Source organism: Phocoena phocoena, chromosome 19 (genome assembly GCF_963924675.1).
Source record: "Phocoena phocoena chromosome 19, mPhoPho1.1, whole genome shotgun sequence".
In the NCBI taxonomy this organism is placed as follows: domain Eukaryota; kingdom Metazoa; phylum Chordata; class Mammalia; order Artiodactyla; family Phocoenidae; genus Phocoena; species Phocoena phocoena.
This window is the reverse complement of record NC_089237.1, coordinates 19,678,615-19,703,578: the sequence shown is the minus strand read 5'-3', so window position 1 is coordinate 19,703,578 and position 24,964 is coordinate 19,678,615. Positions and strand designations below refer to the sequence as shown.

The 24,964-nt window shown below is 51.4% G+C and overlaps 1 protein-coding gene across 2 annotated transcripts in view; it reads right to left on the bottom strand.

Moving 5' to 3' along the window:
* ACLY (ATP citrate lyase) overlaps nt 1-24,964 on the bottom strand; it is a 42,216-nt gene that overhangs the window by 1,471 nt on the left and 15,781 nt on the right. Inside the window, exons 11-26 of one of the 2 annotated variants that reach the window (XM_065896830.1) lie at nt 23,487-23,641; nt 22,946-23,036; nt 21,867-21,896; nt 18,542-18,683; nt 18,089-18,257; nt 16,219-16,323; nt 14,838-15,034; nt 12,297-12,378; nt 11,489-11,599; nt 7,529-7,656; nt 6,838-6,931; nt 4,681-4,835; nt 3,197-3,347; nt 2,854-2,997; nt 700-813; nt 268-350 (exon numbers count right to left, since the gene is read on the bottom strand). In XM_065896830.1, coding sequence (XP_065752902.1) covers nt 268-350; nt 700-813; nt 2,854-2,997; nt 3,197-3,347; nt 4,681-4,835; nt 6,838-6,931; nt 7,529-7,656; nt 11,489-11,599; nt 12,297-12,378; nt 14,838-15,034; nt 16,219-16,323; nt 18,089-18,257; nt 18,542-18,683; nt 21,867-21,896; nt 22,946-23,036; nt 23,487-23,641 — 1,951 coding nt within the window. The remainder of the gene's footprint in view (nt 1-267; nt 351-699; nt 814-2,853; nt 2,998-3,196; nt 3,348-4,680; nt 4,836-6,837; nt 6,932-7,528; nt 7,657-11,488; nt 11,600-12,296; nt 12,379-14,837; nt 15,035-16,218; nt 16,324-18,088; nt 18,258-18,541; nt 18,684-21,866; nt 21,897-22,945; nt 23,037-23,486; nt 23,642-24,964) is intronic. The other variant, XM_065896831.1, reaches the window with a different exon arrangement.

Here is a 24,964-nt window from a genome sequence, read left to right as displayed (position 1 = left end):
CACTTGTAGTTTTACAATGGCTTACGTGACTGCCCTCCTCCCCAAAGAAAGTACAGTTTCTGCCCAGGAATGAGAAGCTAGCTCTCTTTGAACTCAAAGTAGAAAAAAGGGATGTTCTGGATGGTAGGTGTGGAGGCACTTTTTTTCTTCTTTATACCTCTCCATATTTTCTAAATCCTCTCCAATGAGCATGCATTGCTTTTAGAGTTGGGAGGAAACAAGAAAAATCAGTAGGCATTAGGAAGAAGAAAATAGCCGCAAGCTCACCGAGTGAAGGACCCACAGTTTCTGAGCATGTCTACAAATGCAACTCCAATTAAACCGTCTACATTCAGGATAAGGTTCGGTTTCTGGGAAGGCAAAAAAAAATTCCAAGTATTTATCATTATTACTCATTTTTGTTCCTCGTAATGTTCCACTATTACCATGACAACTATTACTACGAATTCCTGACCACCATTTGAAAGGCTCCCGCCAAAACATCCCAGTTGATGAGGAGAGACAGTGTCTTACTTAATTCCCAATGTCTAGCAGGGGACCCAACCCCTCGTTGACACTTAGTTAAGCAACAGAAACAGAAGTTTCCAGAAAACCAGGTTCCGTTTTAGCTGCACAGTCAAAATGTAACCTGGCTCTCATTTTCCCCGAGAAATTCAGCCAAAACTCTGATTCGGGCATTAGGGACATTTTCTTTTTTACCTTCGAGGTGGTAATTTTCTCTACTTCCAGGGCGTAGTCAAGCAGGGGCGTGGCAGGGAAGTGCTGTCTGACGTAATCTTTGAGGATCTGCACGCGCATGTCTGGGTTGTTTATCTAGGAAGTGACCCAAAGTTACGGAGGAACCCACTCTAACACTGCTGTTGAAAGACACGTTCCTGGGAATACCCTGGTGGTCCAGTGGTTAGGACTCTGCGCTTTCATTGCTGGGGCCTGGATCCCTGGTTGGGGAACTAAGATTCTGCATGCTGTGTGGCACGGCCGAAGGGGGGAAAAAAAAAAAAAGATATGTTCATGCTTGTGTCTCACGCAGGTGGACACAACTGTACGTGTCATATCCAGGAGGTGTGTTTCAGGGACTTGATCCACATGTATGATTCCATGTAGCACAGAATCACGACACTGCTGTGGGGCTTAAGGTTTTCTGACGTCCTCTCATATCTTATTTGAGCCTCAAAACCACCTGAGATGTGGCGATGTTGGGTAAGTCAGCCATAGGGTCAGGCAGCTGGGCTGGGGCGCCTACCCTCAATGGGAAGTCTGAGGTTCTAGCCGCTAGCCACACTGCCCACCAGCTCGGCAACGTAGTCAAGCTGTAACCAAGTTCTAGGTTTTTAACTAAGCAAGCACGTGTTGGCAGTGGAGCAGCAAAGCATCCCTGAAATTCCAGGAAAACGTCTGGACCTGAGATGAATGGAGATGAACCTTCTGTTCAGAGACCCACACTAAGCAATCACCTGTTGGGGGTGGGGGGGGGTTAGTGAGACAGGTTAGGCGCCCGCCAAGTCCCGATACCACAGGGACCTCCTCCCTTGGCCAAGACACGCAAGGTCAGGATGGACGGCGCTGGCAGCACAGGCCTGCCGCTAGCTGGGGAAGATGCCCTGTGCTGTGCGTGTGCCGTCTGCCTGGGAGGTGGCGATGGCTGAGCCAAGTTCTGTGAGCCCAGATGCAACATCCCTCAGAAGGAACCACTGTCCCTGGTTCAGTCTTTGCCATCCAGCTGCCTCTGGATCTACCCTGAGCTGGCCCAGCATGGGGATGCCTGGATCACACGCATGACCCTCTTGTATTAATGTGAGTCATACAGCCCGCTCAGAGCAGCAGAGTGAGGGTTCTGGAGCTACGGAGCCAAGGACCCCGAGCAGCTCCCCTTCTCTCGTTGCCTTTGATTTCTAAACACAGCTCACACAGGACACACAGAGGACTGCCTGCCCTGTGAGAGACTCTATTAATTACCTAGAATAGTCACGCTGGCCTCTCCCAATCGGGCTGGCCCTGATTTTATTACTCTTCCTGCCCCAGTGGTGTCAGGCTTAACCACACTGACTTGCTTTGGCCGATGAAATGTCAGTGAAAAAAAAGGGGCTGTGCAACATCCAAGCAGAAGCTTCAAGAGCTTTCTGGTGGTTCTGCCGTAGCTGTTTTCCTTCTGACATGAGACCAGCACCTCCTGGATAGGGGCTGCTTCTTCAGTGGAGATGACAGAGCCGTCGCCGTAGCCAACCCACAGTGGACGGAGGATGAGTAAGAAACAACCCTTTGCTGCTGTGAGCCACTGAGATTTCCGGAGTTGTCTGTTACCGCAACCTGCAGCATTATGTAGCCTAAGGTGACCAATATGTCCCCTTAACCCTGACCTTAGTCCTTTCTCCCATTAAGATTCACCTGGGAAGCTAAAGTTACCAAGTTTCCAGCTCATCGTATTTTCACACCACAACTGAACACGATAAAAACTGTTTAAGGGCAGTCTGTATTATAATGGAAAAAACAGCTGCCTCGGGCTTCCCTGGTGGCGCAGTGGTTGAGAGTCCGCCTGCCGCATTGCAGGGGACACGGGTTCGTGCCCCGGTCCGGGAAGATCACACATGCCGCGGAGCGGCTGGGCCCGTGAGCCATGGCCGCTGAGCCTGCGCGTCCGGAGCCTGTGCTCCGCAACGGGAGAGGCCACAGCAGTGAGAGGCCCGCGTACCACAAAACAAACAAACAAACAAAAATAACAGCTGCCTCAGTGCTGGCATCTGTCAACAAAGATTTTCATGTTGGGAACCGAGAGCCCGGCTGTGCCCAACTAGATCAGTGCTCTCTCATCCTCATCCACCCTGTAGATCCAGGGCCTTGAGAGCGACAACTTACCGATTTCACTCGGTGACCAATGCCCATGATGAGTTTTCCTTCCTTCTTCATCTTGTTCACAAACTCCATGGGGATGATGCCACTGTCAAAGGCCTTGCTGAACATCTTGGCTGCTGCATCCAGGGCACCCCCAAACCGGTCGCCCTATAGGAGAAGCCAGCCCATGTCGCCCCAAGCTGTCGGAGTCCCTTTCAGCTTCGCAGGCCAATCCGGCGTGCCCCGAACAGCCCCCAGCACGGGGTGTCACACTCCACGGCTCCCTCTACGACCCCGCTGCAGCCAAGCGGCATGATGCTAAAGCCTGGTGTCCCTGCTGTTCACCTCCCAGGATGACGGTACTCACGATGGTGAGCAGTCCCGAGGTGAGGCTGGAAACCAGGTCCTTCCCGGCCCGAGCACAGATGATGGTGTTGTGAGCCCCAGAGACGGCTGGCCCGTGATCAGCCGTCACCATCAGGCACATCTCAATGAACTGGCAGGAGTACTTGGGCAACCTGGAGGGGGGTGTAAAGGAGTAAAGGGGAGAGGACAGGAGAGCTGGAACAAAGGCAAGAGGCTGAACAGGAGATACGCTGACAAGGCCACGGTGCTCCTGTCTCCCGTCTCCTTGAACAAGTCACTCAAACTCAAGGAAGGCAGCAACCTCCCAATCCAGGCCTAATACTATCTTACAACTCCAGGGCAGCACCCTCTGATTCCTGAGTGGCTCTGGATGCTGCCCAGATCAAATACTGCTTTTAGAACTGAGGTCAGCAAGCAGGGTTTGAAATCTCGTCTTTAGGCAGTTTTCAGCCTGAGTTGCTGTGACAGGATGTGACCTTTTTTGTGGTTACTACTCTCCACGTGCCAGACAGAGAGGAGGTGAGATCCCTGTCCCTTTCACAGTGCACAGTGATCAACCTCCCAGCTGATGATTAAGAACAAAGTCTGGGGAACTCCCTGGCGGTCCAGTGGTTAGGACTCCATGCTTTCACTGCCGAGGGCACGGGTTCCATCCCTGGTTGGGGAACTAAGATCCCGCAAGCCGTGCGGCGCAGTCAAAAAACCCCCCAAAAAACAAGATCCCACATGCTGAGCAGCCAAAAAAATCCCAAAAAACCAAAAACCAAAGTCTGGAGCCGTGGGGACGCAAGAGCACACACAGTAAAACCTGCTCGGGTGTTATAACCCTTGAACTTTTCCCAGGAAGGGTCCAAAGCAGGACCGAGACCCGTCTCTCTTCAGGTGAGGGCAGGACACAAACCAAGACTTCCACCTGGCTTTCTGCCCAGAGCCACTCCAAGCCAGGGCTCTGTGAACATGTACTCATCGGCCTCCTTGCCCAACTGTCAGTCCCAGGGGAGGGCTAAGCTTGGGAGCTGCAGAGAAAACCAATTTTTTTCTCCATGCAGGCTGATGAGACACAAATTTACACAGGACACAATACAAGGTACTTTAACTGTGCCGGTTCAGCAACTCCAGCAGGCCTGCACTCCTTAAGCTACTGGACGCCTCTAGACCTCCTTTGCTAACCCCTACCTTTCTCTCAAAGAGGCCTGCATTCAACTCTGGCCCGTTTCTTTAAAAGTTCCCATGGGAAAGGGGCTGATCCAAGATCCCTGATGAGGTCATTGCTTTCTACTTCTCTTGGTTAAGGCTGGCCTTTCTGTCCTTGGAAGACCTAGGAACAGCCTTTATCTCTTTTCTCTGACCTTTCAATTGATCTGTGGCCATAAAGAGTGGACCTGGACATGGTCCCCAAGGCTGCCCACTCCCACTCCCTTGTCAGGGGAAGAAAATTAACTCTGAATCACAGGGCCCTGCCATCTTCTGCCCTCCACGCCTCACCTTTTCTGGAACCAGAGGAGGCCGAGGACCCCGCCGATGCCCATCTCCTCCTTGAAGACCTCAGTGATGGGCATGCCCGCGTAGATGAGCTCCTGTCCTCGCTCATCACAGATGCTGGTCATGAACGAGGCAGGTTTGCGGATCAAGCCCAGCTCCTGAGCAGAGATGGGGGCAGAGGCAAGCAGGGCTGTGGTGACCACAGAGATTTTCCCACAACAGCCCCACTGTCTGTGCCCAGAACCAGTGTCCCAGGCAGGTCTCAAATTCTGGCGGCCAAGCAACGGCTCTCAAAGTCCTCCCAAGAAGGAAACGCAAAAGCCCTTTTATTAGATCATGTGGGGCAAAGAAAATAGGAGCAGTCACGCCATGGCACCCACTCAGCCTGGGCACTGTTGCTGGTCTTTACCAAGCGTTTGCGGGCCCAGGCAGTTCGCTAAGCTCTTGAAATCCAGGGGTTCATTTTAACCTCACAAACAGAATAACCAGCCCCAGGTCGCCTGGCTAAGAAATGGAAGAATGAATCCCAAGGGACAATTTTTAAAATACTCTACACACAGCTACCAGTCCCCCAGCAAAACAATGAGGCGCATGGCTGGGAAAATGGGGAATCCCCTCAACACGCCCTTTCCCTGGGGGAGGGGACTGAGCTCCTGAATCCTCCGTTTCCAGAGTTGGGGCACAACAGGGGTAGCATCAGCTAACTCTGTCCAAGCCCATTTCTTCAATTATCCCTTGTGAACTTAAGAAATGCTTTTAAGTTATGTTTTAATAGAAGCAACGTGAATACATCCTCCTTTTTAAAGAGCCACACTAGAACAGCTAAAATCATGTTGCCTTTGACCTCCACCCCATCTTGGTTTTCTGCCTTCGTGTTTCTTAGTTTAGTGGACATCTTTCTGGACCTTTCTTTCTCCACTTTTATTTACACGCATAGACACGTGGAGAAGAGACAACCGTGTTTTGCGTGCCTACATTTTTCATAATCATAATATAAATACTGTCCTATAATGTGCTGGTCACTCAATGAATCTGAGCTCTGCACATGTCAGCACATATGTAGATCTAGTTCATTCCTTTTAACTACTGTAGAGTATCCCCTCGTATGACAATCCTATAGGTTGGCCATTCCTCCACTGATGACCATCAACTAGAAAAATATTCTTGAACAAGTGTGTGTACGCAAGCATTTCCTTGAAGGAGCTTTCCAGACTTGGAACGGCCGGGCCATAAGGTAGGAGTGCTGTTAAATTGGATTGACATCACCCAACTGCCTTTCACAAAGGCTGCGTCAATTCCACTCTCGCCACCAGTGAATGAATGTAGCAGCCTCCTCACACCCATACAAACAACGTATCAGAGAACTGCTTTTTTTTTTCTCTTTGCTGACCTGTAGAGCAAAATTGGTGTCACAGCTTCTACTTTGGTTTTTTTATAGAGTGAAGTTGAGCATCGCTTTATGTTGAAAGGACATCTCCTATCCGTTTTTCTAATGGGTACTGTTCTTTTAAAAATTGATTTTCTAGGGACTTCCCTGGTGGCACAGTGGTTAAGAATCCACCTGTCACTGCAGGGGACACGGGTTCGATCCCTGGTCCAGGAAGATCCCACATGCTGCAGAGCAAGTAAGCCCGTGTGCCACAACTACTAAGCCTGTGCTCTAGAGCCCGCGAGACACAACTACTGAGCCCGTGTGCCACAACTACTGAAGCCCGTGCGCCGAGCCTGTGCTCCACAAGAGAAGCCACCGCAATGAGAAGCTCGCGCACTGCAACGAAGAGTAGCCCCCGCTCGCCGCAATTAGAGAAAGCCCGCGTGCAGCAACGAAGACCCAACGCAGCCAACAATAAGTAAATAATTTATAAATTATTTTTTAAAAAATTGATTTCTAAGAGTTCTTGTATATAAGAAAATTTGCTCTTTATCTATGCCCCCGCCTTAGACAAGTAGCCTGAAATCTCTTAGCAGGTGCAAACAGCTCTAGAGGACATCGTCTGTCCCCAGCCCCCGTTCCCAGGTCAGGCCACACAGCTGTGGGGGATACACGCCGCCCCTTGCCCTCCTGGGCCCTGCATTTGTTTCACCTGCTGGTCAAAAGGGGCCACCTCACAAGCTCCAGTGCACCTTGCCCACACAGTCAGGGACACACGTGGCACCTACCCTGGCCCAAGAGTAGTCCATGGGCACCGTCGGAGGCGGCACCTCCTGAGCAGGTATGATGACCCCTCTGGCCACGAGATCCTCGTACACGGACCTGGGAGGCAGGGGAAGGCGAGAAGAAAAGACATCCATGTGGATTTTATTCTTCTGGGCTCTTTAAGCTGCCCCACGAACGCTCCTCCGTCTTACCCCAGAGTTTCCCAGCTCTGAATCCCCTCCTGTCAGCAGTTACCAGGTGGATTCCCGAGAACTAAACGGAAACAGGTTCTAGCCAAGGCCTGCCCCACCGTCTCTGAATGGGGCTTTAGAGAAGGCTGAGAATCTGGAGGCCACGGAAGCCCAGAGGGAAGGAACGGGAAGAGACAATAGCTTATCTAGCAGCTCTTTATCAATTGGTTTGAGATGACATTTTCTAATGTTTCTATGCCCTTCTCTCATTTATGGCCCGCCAACTAGGTAGGCTCAGAAACCGAATGTTTTTAACACCAGTCTGAACAGCACGTAACTGCTGCTTCTAGAAACAAAACAAAATGAAAGCCAAAAAGAAAGGATTCTGCACCATCCGTAGAGCCGCCTTAGACACCTGAGAGGGTCCAGGAATATCAGACACCTATATTTGGGAGAGGGTGCTGTCCTCGGGAGGGAATGGGAAAGGGACAGGGAGGTGGCATGCTCCACCAGCTCCGCGTACTGGATGATCTCTCCAAGCTCATCGAAGCTCCGGGGCACAAACACTCCAGCCTCCTTCAAAGCCTGGTTTTTGGCCACTGCAGTTTCAGAAGCCTGGTTGGCACAAGCTCCAGCGTGGCCGAACTGTACCTGGAAGGCAAAGGAGAACGGCTTTACCAGGCCTGTTAATCCCCCGAAAGAGAGGACAAAGCCTCCATGGACCATCGGCACTGATTATAGGCCGGACCCCACTCAATGCTCTATGTGGATCACTTCAAGCCTCCAGAAGGCTCACTAAATAGGCACGATGGCTGACTCTCATTCACAGATGAGAACCTGAGGCAGCAAGCAGTTCAAGGGCTTACTCAAGGTCACACAGCTGGTGCACTACAGCCAGGACACCAAGCCTGGCGCCCAACTCCACAAACACCTTCATCTGGCTTCCCGTGGGGCACTTGTTGGGGTGGGGGTAGGGAGACAGAGAATAGCCATTAGTTTCGAGCAACTGTGAGAAGTTACAAACTGCCAACCTTAGCTAAGCTGAGCTTATAGGCATGATCTGACGTCCTGCGCATACTTTGTATAAAGGATGTATCCTTATTAAGCAAAACAGAACACCAGAAGGTATCATTAAAAATACAAATGGGACTTCCCTGGTGGCGCAGTGGTTACGAATCTGCCTGCCAATGCAGGGGACATGGGTTCGAGCCCATATGCCGCAGAACAACTAAGCCCGTGCGCCACAGCTACTGAGCCTGCGTGCCACAACTACTGAAGCCCGCGCGCCTAGTGCCCATGCCCAGCAACAGCAGAAGCCACCACAATGAGAAGCCCGCGCACCGCCACGAAGAGTAGCCCCCGTTCGCCGCAACTAGAGAAAGTCTGTGTGCAGCAACGAGTACCCAACGCAGCCAAAAACAAGTAAATAAATTAATTAACAACAACAACAACAACAAATTTCCAGCTTCTTTTAAAAAGTCAGATTTTGGGCTTCCCTGGTGGTGCAGTGGTTGAGAGTCTGCCTGCCGATGCAGGGGACGCGGGTTCGTGCCCCGGTCCGGGAGGATCCCACGTGCCGTGGAGCGGCTGGGCCCGTGAGCCATGGCCGCTGAGCCTGCGCGTCCGGAGCCTGTGCTCTGCAACGGGAGAGGCCGCAGCAGTGAGAGGCCCGCGTACCGCAAAAAAAAGAGTCAGATTTTGCACCATTTGGCCTGTACTGTATTCCTACTTAGCAACAATCTCGGGGAGCCAATTAGCGATTGCCCCCTTCCACCTGAGCATGAACTGAGATTAAACTATAAACTCAATAGAACGTGGAGGGGTAACTGGTTATGGGGAGTGAGAGGGAAGAGAAAAACCAATCAGAAGAGCTACGTGTTACCTGTTGTCTCTGATTAAGCAACAAGGAAAAGGAATTAACCTAATGAAACGTGGTATAAAACCCTGATTAGGGCAGGTGTGGTGGGTAATCCTAACAATACCTTCCCCGTTTAAACAACACTGTGTCCAGGCACTTTTCTAAGAGCTTTACAAATGTCATCATTCAGTAGCTACGACTGTTTCCTGTCAACAAGGAAATGGAAGCACAGAGGGGTAGAGTCACTTGCCCAAAGTCACACAGGTAGTACGTGGTAGCATTTGAACAAGGCAATGTGGCCTCTCACTGTGCTCTTTAGCACAACATAGAACAAAAGGGGCTGAAGTGCTGAAAAGGTTAGGAGCCGCTGCTCCAGTTAGAGAGGCTTGAAGACACATGCTTCAAAGCGGGTTCCCAACGCCTTCTTTGTAGGATTTAATCTGCATGGGTGGATGGGGTGGGAAGGAGGTTCCGTACTCACATAAACTTACAGAACACTGTGTCCAAGGAAGTTAAGCAAGTGTAACTCAGGTTTCTCAAAGCTGACACTAAAGCTTTGAGAAGGGAGACAGATGATACTGCATGTTCATGATTTACAGAATCTTCCCATTGTTTGTTTTTGTTTTGGGGACCACTGCTACAGGACCAGTGTTGTGTGAAAATGCCACCTTACCACTGTCCCCTTGTCTCTACTCCCATAGCCCAGTTCTCAGTTCAGTTTCCCCGAGGCACTGAACTGAGGATGTTACCTATCTCACCTCCTCTATAGGGCAGAAAGCTCTGCAAGGTCATATGACCTGTTCAAGAAATCAAAAAGCACTTATTAGCTGGCCCGTCAAGGTACTATTCTACATTTGTATATCCTTGAAACTACACAAAGAAAGTTGTTTAAAAAACGAATCAAAAAGCAAAAGTAAAACACCTTGAGGACCTGCCCTACCCACGGGGCGATGATGAGCACCTGGTCAGAAACAGAAGAGCAGGGTCCTTGCCCTCTAGGAGGTGCCCTCAGCATAATGGGAGTGGGGAGGTGGGGGGCTCTTGTAAAGCAGAGCTGGTGAAGAGAAACCCTGGAGGGAAGGGAGGAATTCTTTTTGGCTGTCGTGGTGGAGGGGAGAGCAGCCGTGAAGAAAGAGAATCAGGAAGAGCTTCATGGAACAGGTGTGTTGAAGAATGGAAATGAGTATTTGCTAAGACCTGTATGTGGCAGACCTTTACAATTACCTTCTTATGTAAGTCAGGCAACAATCCCGAATCATCCCCTTTTTACAGCTCAGGAAACTGAGGTACGGAGAGGCTAAACGACTTGCCCCAGTCACACAGATCCACCAAGAGCTGATTCTCAAGCCTGTGAGAGTGGAGCTCAGCCCTGGACGATGGGCAGGATTCCGTGGCCTGCTCCCTCCCGTTTCACTTACTTAGAAAACAGATACACACACGTACACAGTTCATAGTTACACCAGATGGATCCTATGATAAGCATTTATCGCACCCTGCCCCTTCTTAGAGTCAACATAACTTGAACTCTATGTCGACATCTCAAAATCCACCTCATTCTTCTCCTGCCTGGTTTCCAATTACGTGGCCGTGCCATGAGGACACAGTCCCCTCCCGACCAGCGTTTAGGGTGTTTCCTTTTCTTGCCATCACAACACTGCAGTGAGCATCCTTGTACACATACCTTGAAATATTTTTGCACGCAGACCCACAGAGTATATTTGCAGGAATGGAACTGCTGGTTCAAAAGAGAGGTGCATTTTACAACCGGACAAAATACTGCCACTTGGAGGTGGGCGGGACTCTGAAGGGGAAAGGCAAGCCATCCAGGGGGAAAGGATAGGGTGACAGGCTAACTCGAAGAATTGAGGGTTTAAGCGTAGGGATTATCATTGCTGCAGGAATCCTTGATGGCCAAGTTTTATTTCATATACACAGAGCAGAGGTCAAGGCCTTACACTCAGAGCCTGCTCAGCTACTGATGAACTGATGGGTGACAGGTGGTGGTTTCCTCGGTTTCATCCTCACCGGGTGGGCCATCTTCGAGATAGAGGATTGTCTAAGCTGGACCACAGGGGCTGAGGTCTGGCCGATCCCACCCAGCAGGAGTCCGACAGCTCAGAGCTTCTCTATCTAACATCCACTACAGGCTGTACTTACTTCTGCCCACAGGCACTGTCACAGGCATCCAGTCACGTTAACACATACAGGTTTTCTTCTACAGCTTCTCCCCGTGCAGAACTTCCCACCGCTGCCCTCCCCAGCTCTGAGCCTAGGGTGTGCCCTCTCCCTCCCAGGCCTCCCTCTTGCTCAGCAAACTCCTCCTTATTCCTTAAGGAGCGGTTCATCTTCTCCAGGAAGCCACCGCAACTCCTCCAGGCAGTAAATTGCTCCTACTCTGAGAAAGGACTCAGAGCCTTGTTCTGGCCTTAATCTGGCTATGAGTTTGTCTCTTCCAACTGGATTTTAGCTTCTAGAGAGCAGGGCCCCAGCTGGACCTTGTAGGAACCAAGCAGGTAATAAACGTTTATCGAAGGAACCAGCTGCTTCATAAGACGACCACACGGCTCCCCGCAGACGCCCCCTCTCTCGGCCTCCCTGCCCAGCAGGTATCTGTCATGGCTATACCTCGGAGGAGAACATGGTGGCACAGGTCCCGATGCACCAGGAGACCACGGGCTTGGTGATGCGGCCCTCCTTGATGCCCCGGCAGATCTTATATTCCTCCGTGCCTCCTATCTGCCAGAGAACAGGGAACAAGAAAAAGCCCCCAAGTCAGTGGAACCCATTCTGACTTGCACCTAGAGCAGCAATGCAGCAGGAAATCTGTCCCACATCAGGTAGGGGCCAAGGTCATCAGGTGTCCCAAGTTAGAACTTGGCTAGAAAATGAGGGGACATGGGCTTTGGCCTGGAAGATTGAGATTAGATGCAAGGAGGAATTTTCAAAGGGCAGTGGGTATCCTCGGAGAGTCCCCGGAACTCCCCTCTCCTGATCTAAGGGTATGAGATAATTTAGGACCAGACCTGATCAGGGGCACAAGTAAGAGAGGCTCTTTGACTCCAGCTATCCACTGCCCACCAGGGACAGACTGGGGCCAGCCAGTGAAAGCTTCTCCTCTGCTGGCACTGAAATATCTTGTGCCACCGAGAGGCAAGAACTTCTCTCCTAGGAACAAACACGGCAGTGTTAAGAGTGGCAGCCTCTAAGCCCCAGTGTCTAGGGAGTAGGATTACCAGGGACTGTCACTTTCAGTTACAGATAACCAAAATGCGTGAATTTTTTAAAAACTAAAATCATCGTTACTTTTATAATCAGAAAAAAAATTTTTTTTACTTTAATAATCAAGTAACCTTTTCTTTTTTAATTGAAGTATAGCTGATTTACGACGTTGTGTCAATCTCCGCTGTAAAACCATTTTTTAAAAATAACTCACCTCTCCAAGAACCACAATCATTTTGACTCCTGGAGTGTCCTGGTAACGTAACACGTGATCCATGAACGTTGAGCCGGGGTACCTGGTGAGAGCAGGGAGGATATTCATGATCAGGAGACTCGGTGAGGTGAGGTGTGTGTACAGGTGTGGGAAGCACACCTGTACTAAGAACACTGTGGGGTTTTTTGTGGGTGTGGATGCCCAGTGAGGGGCCAGAGATGCCTTAGGAATAACGGGGGAGGGGGAGGTAGTAAATGGGGCACAAGGGAAGGGAAGCAAGAGGAAGTAGTGAACCCAGAGGAGTTCATACGGCAGTAAGAGATGCCTCGAGAGCACATGTGGGGTGATTTTAAAATATGTCCACAAGTTCTTTGAAAAAGGTGGAAACTCACGCCTCTCCTCCTGAATTTGGGTCGAGTTTAATGATTAGCTTCTAAGGAACAAAATATGGAGGAAGTCGTTCTGTAACATTGACTTCCAAGGCGGGGCCATAAAAAAATTGCTTCTGGCCAGCGCTCTCCCCTGAATCGCTCGCTCTAGGGGAAGCCAGCCGGCGAGTCTTGAGGACTCTCAGCAGCCTGTGCAGAAGCCCACAGAGAAGAACCACCTGCCAGCCACGTGGATGGGCCACCTCCAGCGTGCCGCATCCGACCGCCTCAACAGAGAGCCCACCTGCCAGAACGACCCAACCGAGCCCTGAATCCTACCGCACAAGAACCAGGAGGATACACGTTTATTGTTGTTTGTAGCCACTTTGTTTTGGGGTGACTTTTTCAATCCAAAGCAAAAGATAATTAATACAATGTACCAAGCTATATCCTAGGCGATTGCCAGAAGGTCTATGTAGAAGCCAAAATATTTTTAAAAATTTTCTACTGTCACGTGAGTTTGCAACAGAGTTGTTTAAGGCCAAGTAGGCTTCAGATCTACAAGGTCCTTGTAGATCTTCGAGTGCTTCTGATACGCTCAGGGGCATTTAAATCCCAAGAGGACAGTATAACTAACCGGCAGCAGTGCCCGGACTCGTCTGACCCAGAGCCTTTTGTCAGGGAGCACCTGGGGACTAGAGGTCCCAAGACCACCTCCCTGAAGACCTCAGTGAAAGTCCCTTCTCACGCAGTTGTTCCATTTGAAATGACTTGGCGGAGCCAGAAAGACTTGACAAAGTGACTCACTTTCCCAACAGCTTTTGCTTTCTGAGCCAAGCAGTTGCAGTAGCGACAGCAGTAATAACAGTAAACAGTAATGGCTAACATTTATTATGGCAATAAGTACCAGGCTTTGCTCTAAGACATTACTCAACTGATGACCTACTGATTACTGTTCCTACTAACAAAAATAATGAGGACACTATCTGTGAAATAGTAAGAAATATGTATATGTCTCTGCTCCCAGTTACTGACACGGAGCTCTGAAAACCCTTGTAATCTCCTGAGTGACCAGGGGTGCTAGGAGCATCGTTTGTTCTGATATTTGGTCTTTGACACCGGTTCCTGACACAGCCCTCCAAAAAACTTTGTAATTTCCTTAGTCATGGGGATGATAGGAGTGTCTTTTGTTCTCATGAGGCAACTCTTGGAGGGCTCCTGCGGTGTGTTCACCAGAGAAGGCGGGGAAGCTCCTCGCACCCAGCATGCCTTGCCCTATGCACCTCTTCCATCTGGCTGTTCCTGAGTTGCATCCTTTTGTAATAAGCCGGTAAGCTAGTGAGCAAAGTTTTCCTGAGTTCTGTGAGCCCTTCTAGCAAATTATCGAACTCGAGGAGGGGGTCATGGGAGCCTCTGATTTATAGCCGGTGGTCAGAAGTACCAGAGGGCTGGACTTGTGACTGACATATGAAGTTGGGGGCACTCCTGTGGGACTGAGCCCTGAACCTGTGGGACCTGGCGCTATGATGCCATCTTGAAGTAGAGTGTCAGAACTGAACTGAATTGTAGGGCCTCCAGTTGCTATCTGCAGAGAATTAGAGAACTGCTTGGTGTGGGAAAATCTGGCCACATTTGTGGCCAGAAGTATGAGTATGGTGGTGAGTAAAGGAACAGTTTTTCCTTTCACTTATTAACTACAACTAGCACTGAGTACTAACTAAGCACCAGGCCCTGTGTTAGTCTCATTTAATCCTCCAACAACCCCAGGAGGTAGAGATTATGACCTTACCCGTTTGCTACGTAAGGCTGATGGCGGTCTAGGGAGGGTTGGAAACCTGCCCAGGATTGCCCCCACCCCGCCCCCCCAAACAGGGAAACTGGGGTTTGAACCCCCAGGGTTTGATTTCAGAATGAGCCCTGCTAAGCACCGCACCCCGCTGCCACCCTCCGGCCACAGACAACAAAGGGAACTACCCGCAAAGCCCGAACACCTTTTAAAACACCTTCCTGTGTTTTTCCTCTGTATTTTCTGATCTTATGCTCATGTTGGTCCTGAGACAGAGAAGAGATGCCCCACTTTATGGACTTAAGCAACATCCCTGTGTGCATGGAGCTCAGCGGTGGGCGGCGAGCAGAGATAGAGGACCTAGAGCCCTGTCCCTCAGCTGATCACCTGTCCCCGCCGATGGCCACGCCCTCGTAGACGCCATCCGTGGTCCGAGAGATGATATTGTTGAGCTCGTTGGACATGCCGCCCGAACGCGAGACATAGGCCACGCTGCCGGGGCGGTACAGCTTGGAGGCCAGGATGTTGTCCAGCATCCCGCCCGTGTTCCCAATCTTAAAGCACCCGGGCTTGATGCCACCGACCTGCAGGGGCGGAAACCGCGGTCAGGGAGGAGGGCGGGCTGATTGACCATAGAGCTCGGGGGGTGGTCACAGAGCCCGGGATTACCTGCCCAGCCCACCCTGGCCAGCACCTGCATGTCGGGGTTCCTGCTGAGGAAGACTCTCTTCTCCCCGTCAAGAGATATCACACAGAAAAAAGGGAGCCTTATTGCTAAAACGTGGCTTACGACTGCAGATTTGGAGGTATACACTCAGGGTTAGGTCGCCTCTTCTGCTCCAAAAGGGCAACAGCACCCAGTAAAAGTGTCTGATGCAAGTGTGCACCTCTGCTCAAGATCACCCTCTGTCTCCAAGATGAAAGGTCCCTTGCTTAGCTCAAAAAGCTTTCACTTGAGGACATGGGGAGGGGGAAGGGTAAGCTGGGACGAAAGTGAGAGATTGGCATGGACATATATACACTACTAAATGTAAAACAGACAGCTAGTGGGAAGCAGCCGCATAGCACAGGGAGATCAGCTCGGTGTTCTGTGACCACCTAGAGGGGTGGGATAGGGAGGGTGGGAGGGAGATGCAAGAGGGAGGGGTTATGGGGATATATGTATAGGTACAGCTGATTCACTTTGTGAAACAGCAGAAACACACCACTGTAAAGCAAGTATACTCCAATAAAGATGTTAAAAAAAATTCTTAGCTTCAGCCAAATTTTTAAGGCAACAACTAAATAAAAACAAACAACAAAAACAAAAAAACATTCACGGGGCCATTTTTTCTTATGTAAAGGCCTTTGGGTCAAAAGTAAGGTCCCTAGGTAGATTTTTCTTTGGTTTACAGTTGAAGGAATAATCAAAGACCATGCTATGGTTGTCTGAGGGTGGACACTTAAAAAAATCTTGTTAGCCCCTCGAAACTGTAAAGGTGATATGGTCTGTGGAGAGAGCCCTTTAAAAAATTAACTGGAAGTGGACAGGGAATTCCCTTGCGGTCCAGTGGTTAGGACTCAGCACTTCCACTGCCAGGGCCTGGGCTCGATTCCCGGTTGGGGCACTAGGATCCTGTAGGCCGCATGGCGCAGCCAGAAAAAAATATTTAACTGGAAATGGACAGCCTGACTTTCAACAGGTACTCTCAGTCTTTTCAAACTAGATGGGAGACAGTAGAGTCAGCAATGAGCTTCCTATGGGCCCAGAAGTGGAAGGGATGCTCACGGTGGCAGGTCCAATGATGGTCACTCCCTTCTGCTCTGCCTTCTTGATCAGCTTCCTCGTGAGGGCCTCGGGGATGCCTTCAGCTATGATGGCAATGGTCCGGATCTAGGGCACGAGGATAGTCCCTTCCCGTTATCATTTCACCACTTGAGATGTCGAGGCAGTGACCATTCCAGAACCCATCTCCCAGGCCCCCTTCCAGGAGTAATGATAACAATATGCACCCCCTTCTTCCCACAGGCCTCTGTTCCTACCCTGCTCATTCAACCCTCCCCCCAAAGAGAGGCACCCAAAACTGCGCTCCATTGGTTAACACCACAGTGAGTCAGTAACCAAGTGGAACAGATGTTTCTGAAAACTTGCTGTAGTCAAAACTGTTATATTCTCACCTATCCAAAAACTCATGAGACTCAGCCCCACCTGTCTCCCACCTGTCCAGGTGCCGGATCATAAAGCAGCTATCTAGGGCTATCCCTGCTGTGCCCTCTGAGGCTCTGACTCTACATCCCCACAGGACAAAACCTGGGTAGAAACAAGCTGCTTCCACACTTGGACCAGAGAGTGGGCTGAGGGAGAAGCCAGAGGGGGTGGGGGTGGGGGGGATGGGAAATATCCAAGGCAAACTCTTTCTATAAAGGACCAGATAGTGTTTTGGGGTCTGTTGGTCATGTGGTCTCTGTGGTAACGACTAAATTTTGCCTCTGCAGCACAGAAGCAGCCACGGACAATATGTAAATGAGCGAGCATGGCTGTGTTCCAATAAAACTTTATTTACAACAGGCAGGGGGCTGGGTTTGGCCCTTGCACTGTAGTTCACCAACCTCTGTTCTAAACTAGAAAAGCCACTCATTTTCAGCAGGTGTGTTTTCTTTTTTGCTTCATCGAGATATCAAAACAAGTTTACTCCAGTCATAAACTGAAGTAAGCCAGTCTGGGATCAGACAATAATTTGGAACAGAAAACTCAGTATCTTAATCCCTAAGGGCTCTTACAAATCAGTAACAAAAATGATAAACACCTCAACAGAGAAAAAGGAGGCGAGGCCATGTCACAGAATGCAAATGGCCAATACATATTTTCGAAGCTCATCTTAGTTAATAATCAAAGATATGCAAATTAAATAGAATGCCTATCATTTTGTCAAGTATATACGTTCTTTACGTCCAAGCGTTCAATGTTGGCAAAGGTACAGAGAAACAGGCGTTCTCAAACTAGTGATGGGAGTTTACGTCCCCAGTTCTGGACTTTTCTGGAGGGCCCCTGGGCAGGATGGATCAAAGGCTTTCAAATCTGCACATTCTGATGTAGCAGTTTGACCTCGAGACATTTACGCTGGGGAAACAATTAAGGATATATGCTCATCATGAGACTTGAAAAAGCAAAAATGATGTTGCTGGTAAGTATTGATGTGGAAAGAGTCACTGAAGGATTATAAAATAGATACAGCGTTATTCCATTTGTTCAAACCCAGAAAAAGGTGTGAATAAGGATGTACTCAAACGTCAGCAACCATATTTCTGGGAAATGAGACCTGAGGTATTTACCCTCTTCTTCTTACTATCAGCATTTAATTCTTTTCTATAATAAATACGTAACAATTTTACAATAAGTAAAAAAAGTGCTTTTGATCCTGTTTTGAAAGCCAGTCTCAGCACAGAAAGGACCTGGTGGAGGCAGACGACCCCGGACTGATTCTCTGCCAGCCCGGGTAAGCAGCCCACCAGCCCCTGGTGACCACCTTGCCTCCTGAAGATCAGGTCTCCAACCACCATCCCCCAAATCACTGGCCAGTCCCGAGTCCCAAGGCCTTTGTCGCAGTGGACGCCATTCAGGGTGCCCCTGCCTCCCGTCCCAGGGGGCAGTGAGCTACCTGTGCGTGATTCATGGTCTCGATGGTGCTGTCATAGGCTGAGCGCAGGGAGGCAAAGCTGATCAGCACATCCACCTCCGGGTGTTTCTTCATGGCATCAGCCATGTTCTTGAAGACGGGGATCAGGATCTCCTTGTGACCCCAGTAAAACTTCTGTTTGTGGTCCCCGCTGTGAGGAAGGCAGAGGAGGGGTCAGGACACTCTTAACCTGCCAGGGCTCGGGAGGGGCTTCACCCGGAAAGCGGAAAGGCAGGGTCTGCCTTCAAAGAGTTCAGTCTGTGGGGGAAAAAGATCCCCCAGGAACATCGACCGCCCCGTCTGGGATGGGCAGATGCTTCTCGGGCAAAGGGGACAATCCAGGGCTCGCCCAGCTCTGTGCTGCTGCTGGAGGAGATGGGATGAGGACATCCCGCTCGGTGGCCGCGTCCAGCCTCCCTGCCGTGCGCAACTCACGTGAAAGGGTAGACCATGGCAGCCACCGAGGGCTCGTCGCGGGAGCAGACGTAGTCAAAGTCCAGCATGCCCTGCACGGCCCGGGTCTGCATGCCCCACACGATGGCCTTGGTATGGCAGCTGAAGAGGGTGGCGCTCTTTCCTGGGGGGCAGAGACAGAGCGAGTACACCCAGAACACACCCCCCGGGGGCTGCCTGCCAGACCCCTCCACGCCCCACGTCCCGCGAGGGCGAGGCGTCAAAACTGCAAAGGAATGTCAAGAAGACGGAACTCTGAGAATGTGGGGGAGGAGGCGCCTAGATTTCTTCTGGAAAGAGGTGGCAGAGAGCGCAAAATGAACTGAGGGAACCTGCCTGGCTGGCAAAGGGCTCAGCAGGGAACAGACAGCAGAATTCCTACAGGACCTGCTCAACTTCACAGGAAAGGTATATATATGCAAATGAGGGCTTGATCAATTATTTTTAAAGTCACCAGAAAAAAATGTTAAGCTCTCCCAATTTGGGTGACCGAAAGTTTTTTTTGTTTTTAAACTATTTTTTTTCGGGGGCGTGGGCATGCGGGATCTTGGTTCCCCAACCAGGGATTGACTGAACCTGTAGCCCCTGCAGTGGAAGCACAGAGTCTTTTTGTTTTTTCGTTTTTTTTTTAATTTTTAATTTTATTTATTTGTTATACAGCAGGTTCTTGTTAGTTATCTATTTTATACATATTAGTGTATACATGTCAATCCCAATCTCCCAATTCTTCCCGCCACCACCCCCCCGCTGCTTTCCCCCGTTGGTGTCCATACGTTTGTTCTCTACATCTGTGTCTCTATTTCTGCCCTGCAAACAGGTTCATCTATACCATTTTTCTAGGTTCCACATATATGCGTTAACATACAATATTTGTTTTTCTCTTTCTGACTTAGGAAGCATGGAGTCTTAACCACTGGACCACCAGGGAAGTCCCTTGGACTTTTTAAAATTATAGTTGATTTACAATGTTGTATTAATTTCTGCTGTACAGCAAAGTGGCTCAGTTATACTTCTATATATTCTTTTCCATATTCTTTTCCACTACGGTTTATAAAAGGACACTGAATATAGTTCCCTGTGCTATACAGTAGGACCCTGTTGTCTACCACAAGACTTCAAACAGCTCCCCAACAATCCTCATCACCTGTGAATTTGGACATAAGCCAGCTCGGGACAGGATTTGAATCCTCTTGATTCTAGGTCAGCGTAGGTCCAATGAAGAGGTCTGCTGTAGCCTGATCCTAACTGACCTTCCACCTGACCTTCTCCCCACAGCCTCCTCCCAGGTGGCTCTTTCCTGCTCAGAACAATGCTCTTGGACAGGCCGGCAGGAAAGGGGCAGAAAGGGGCATCAGGAAAGGGGTGAGGGGAACAACAAGAGCTGGTGGAAGTGCATTCCTCCTGAGCTGTCGCCCCAGACAGGCAGGTCACCTGACGCTCCTGCTTTCTGCTGGAGAAAAGTAGCCCACAGGGGACGTTCTCAGCTCCCCCAAGGAAAATAACGCAGAGAGCTCAGGGGCATTGGTATTAATTAACCTACTGTACTAGCACAGGCTTGGCTAAAAGAGACCAGTTTCTTGTAAGATGGTCTTGTAAGACCAGTTTCATGTAAGATTCTCATCCCCCCAAAAAAAAAAAAAAAGATTCTCATCCCTACGCAGGCTTGCCTCTTCCATCACAGCCATAAGCTTCTCATGACAGAAGGCTCCTGCTGGTGCAAACACCCGGGATTTACTGTGCCCTGGACTCATCTGGGTTCCAATGAGACGTGAGATCACAGAACAAGGGAGGCCACCTAATCCAGTTCCCTCACTTTCCAGTCCCAGAAAACTGAAGGCCAGAGTTGCCAAATGACGAAGATTGTAGGTCATCTAGCATCAGAGCCAGGATTCTGTCCTAAGCTGAGATGCAGCTCAACTGTGCGACTGAGGAGGGATACAAAGCCAGCACGGCCCCACCACTCCCCATCCTCGGGGAGCCCACATCCCCGAGAGTCAGCATGCACGCAAGAGCACATACACCCATCTGTCCACCCGAGAGGCTACAGAAATCAGGACAAGGCCTGGAATCACTACGAACCCACCCGCACTTCCAGCTCGAACGGGGGGCAGAACTGGAGCTCTCAGAGCACAGAGAAGGCAAAGCTGAAGGTGGCAATCCTCAGCCCAGCAGCAGCACAGATGGAGGCCCCAGAGAGAACCTGTGCTCCGGGGCTAAGCCCCCACCAGGCTCCTCCACTGGCTCTGCTGTCCTGGCCCAATCTACCCTCCCTTCCTGATCCACCGCCGTCCTTCCTCTCCCACGTCTCAGCACCGCCCAGGACAGTAAGACTAAACCCCACCTCCACCCTCCACAGCCAAGAGCTCTCACTGAGAGTCTGCCCCCGTTCCTTCTGTCCTTCTGCGCAGGGCTCAGCCTCAGGTCTGGTCTTTTAGGTAACAGCGGATGCTGCCAGAGGTAAGGCAGGAAGGGCTACTTGACCTTGCCTAGTTACCCCTTTCCTCTTCTCAGCAAGGAGTCAGAGGTCATCATTACGGAACCCCCCTTCACCAGAAACTCCCCTTCCCCAGAGCGGGGGATCTCTCACAGCTGTCAATGTCAAAAAGGTAAATGAAGGCGCTGACGCTTTGAACTGATTCACCTATTCACCTCGGTCAACAGATGAACGTGTACAAGTTTGTGTGAACACACACAGAAAATGTCCCTGCTAAACAGTGACCTCACACACCAGACAAAGCCCAGTCCCTCCTCCAGATTTACTGCACACCCTTCCGGGTCTCTCTCTCTCCTTCTCCATTCTGTCTTCCACCCAAATCCCAGAGAAATCTAAACTTGTCCCTGGTGCTGGGAGTCTGGGCTGAAGTCAGCGGTGGTGAGGCTGAGGTGGGAAAAGAAAACGAGGACATCATGGGATGTAGATGAAAATCAGGTGGTCAGTGGCTCCCCTCCTGGCCCGCTGGCTCTGCCACGCCCCCTTCAGTTTCCATGGCTCCCTCTTTCCCAGGAGGACCCTCCCTCCTCGCCTCCACCCACTGCCCAAGGCTGTGGGCCTGGCTCTCGCCCGTCCTGCGCTCTCCACCCCCTCCCACGTATGGACTCACAGCCCCACCGGCAAGGAAAGCGGGGGTGTGAAATAAGCAGGGGTGGGAAAGAAAGGAGAGCGAAGACTAGGACTCGGGGCAGGCCACACCAAGGCAGGGACAGAGTATACCAGACAACACTGCAACCCACCGGGGACGGGGAGACAAAGCACACCGTAAGACTGTAACCCGCTAACAAGCCACACGCGGAGCTGGGGGCATCCTACCTTGCAGGGATCTTGGACCTGGGACTGAATCTGTCAAAGAAAATGACCAAGGCAACTGAGTGACCCGCTGATGGCTGGAGGCTTTGGAGGGAGCGGGTGGGAACAGGGAGGGGTCCATGGACAAGCCTTGCAGGGCTGCTGCGCTCACCGTCTCTTGTCTATTCACAACAGACAGGAGCAAGGCCAACAGAAGAGAGACCCCCGATCAGCAGAGTGGAGGCAAGAAGGGGAGAAGGACCACAGAGCACAGAGAGGAGCAAAAGCACCAAGGCCTGAGGGACAGCAGGCCCGGTCCCACCCTCTTGACCTGTTTTGTCCCCATGAAGCACAACGAGATGATTAGGCCGAGGGACTGGACCTGTCATTCTGTGCTGTGGACAAAGCTACCGGTTTGGGGACTGCAGGGCGGCGGCTTCCAATCTTGAGTGCCTGGAGCCAGTGTCGCTATTTCACAAGATGCCTTAAGCACGCTCCGTCCGTCCCAAGAAGAGGCCACACAGGCCATGTCAGCCCAGCGGTAACGAACACAGGTTACCTAGCGCTGGTCGCAAGGGCTGGCTGGCAGGGATCATGTCTCTCATGAATCACAGGAGGGACAGACGAGCAGGCAAAGCACAGACGGCCTGGGAGACAATGTGCGCCCTTGCGGTGGGCTCACCAGAAGGGAATGTCCTGGTAAGAGCCCCAGGATGGTTGGGGGCGTGGGCGCGGGAGTTCTCTGCCGTTCTGAGCTTTGGGCTCCTGCCGTCCACTCAGGAGGAGAGTCTGAGGGACCCTGCCCCCACCTGGTATTTCTGTAACCCTGTCTCCTCCGCAGCCTCCCTGCCCAGCTCACACACCCCACAGAAGGGGGCAGAGGGGAAGACAATGGGGAGTGGGGTGACCCAAGCGCAGCGTGGGCCCTCAGCACCAGGAGAGCCCACGCGGAAGGCTCCAGCCACCACTTCCTCGTGTCTGTTCCCATCCCATGCACCATGCCCAAAAGCAAAGCCCAAACCGCTTTCCATCCACCTCTGCTGGCCCAGCGGGGCCCAGGAAGGGAAGGGGGACAGGAGGGTCCTGAAACTGCTGGGAGTTACCTAGTGGCATGGCGGGCTTGGCCTTCTTTGCAGGTGCCACTTCATCAGCCCTGGACTCAGAAAAAGACGCCGTCCTGCTGGGGGCTGGAGTCTGGGGGGACAAGGAGAGAGAAACAATCGCAGGGAACAGCTGGAAAAAAAGCTACCGGTCACTAAGGCCCCAAAGAACTCAGGTAACAAGAACTATGCACAGTTCTGTTCTCTACAAGCTGCTTCCGAAAGAACTATTTAACAAGCCTCTGAGATAGGAATTAGTATTGTCCCCAAGCTACAGGTGAGCAAACTGAGGTTCCTGGTGATACCCACCAAGGTCCCTTCCTTGAACTCAGGTCTGATTTAAAAATCCCTGGTCTTTCCATTACACTACCTTGATAGGGCAGAAAAAACTGGCAGAGATACAGAAACCAACCACATACTACCTTCTCCCCATACCTCCCCAGTGCCCCCAAAAAGCTGGGGACCGTGCCCAGGATGGGATGGGATATGAGGGGCGACAAAGATGACCCTGCAGGCTTTACGGCAGAGGAAGACTGGCACCTACCGACGTGCTCCCGCTGGCGTTGAGGAGGAAGTTTGCAGTGTGGGCCGCTGTGGGCGGCTGATTGGGGATGGGCCGATGGCCCAGGGCCATGCCCACAATGGCCGTCATGTGAGTCTCAGTGCCAAACACATGGATGGGGATCCCAGTGGTCTTCCCTGTGAGGGACGGAAAAGCATCCATGGTTCAAGTCTCCTAATAAGTGCCTTGCAAGGAAGGCCACATGACTCTGGCAAGGCCCCTTTAGAGCCCGCCCGATGTCCGGCGCTTTCTGTGCAAGACCAATTATCCCAGGAGAAGTTGGTGGTCATTATCTTCACCATCAAACAAAACTCTGTAAAGGTTACCTGCCAATAAGAGCAAGAAAGAGCCTTACAGACACACTCCGGTGACCACAGGCAGCATGAGAGCCTGCGCTCCTCACGTTCCCCGGCTCTCCGACCCCCTCCAGATCTGTCACCCGTGGCCACCACGTTGCAGCCACCCAGGCCCGGCCTCTGTTCCTCAACAGCCGGGCTCCTTTCCCCAGGGCTCTGGCCCTGTTCCTTCCTCTGCATGGAGCTGTCACCTGGCTGTCGCTCAGCTCAAGCTCAAGTGCCACCTCTTGGGAAAGGCCTTCTCTGACCTTGACAGTCGCTCCCCTCCACACCGCCCCGCCTGCAGATCCCCACCGAACAGCCTCCTGTTCCAGCCGCTGTTTACTTGTTCATTGTCCCGTGAGTTGAACGTCCCAGGCATGACTGAGTAACATTCACTGTGCTGTTCCGAGGGCTACGTCCATGGCAGGTCCACAGTTTCAGGTGAAAACTAGGACTTGGTACCACTTCAAGTGACCTAGGTGGGTTAGTGTTTGCCATGGATATCAGGTTTGGGAAAATGGGAAGGTGGAAAGGTTCTGTCTCTCCAGTTAGAGGGCATGATCACCGAGCAGGCGTGTCTCATATCCTCACCCCCCTCCCCCGCCCCACACATAACTGCTCTTAGCGACGGGGCTGCACTGCACTCAAGACCAAAGCTGCTGGTTCTATCAGGTCAACTCAGGGAGACCCAGTCTTAGTCCTCACTGACGTCACATGGTCCCCAAGTTCTTGATGGCTCTGAGTCTGAGGTCTCAGGAGCCTGCAGGAGACGCCCAAAATGCAGAAGGAAGAAAGGAAACCAAAACGGACCCACATCCTCTCTGCCCTCAGCTCAGCGAGGGGCAACTCCCTCCGGTTCTATCAATTACCAGACCCCTCCCGCCATCCAGGTCACCAGCAGTCGGGGCCTGGACACTTACCACTGTCTCCCTCCTCCGCCCCCCAGTCCAGGCCACCACTCTGCCCTAGAGGCTGCCGCAGCCTCCTAGGTGGTCCCCCTGCTTCGACCTGACTGCCCTCTGGTCTTGTCTCCACCCAGCAGCCTAAACAACCTTCTCAAACCTCAGTCAAATGGTGTCACTCCTCTGCTCAGTCTCCAGCAGCTGCCAGGGTCACAGCCAA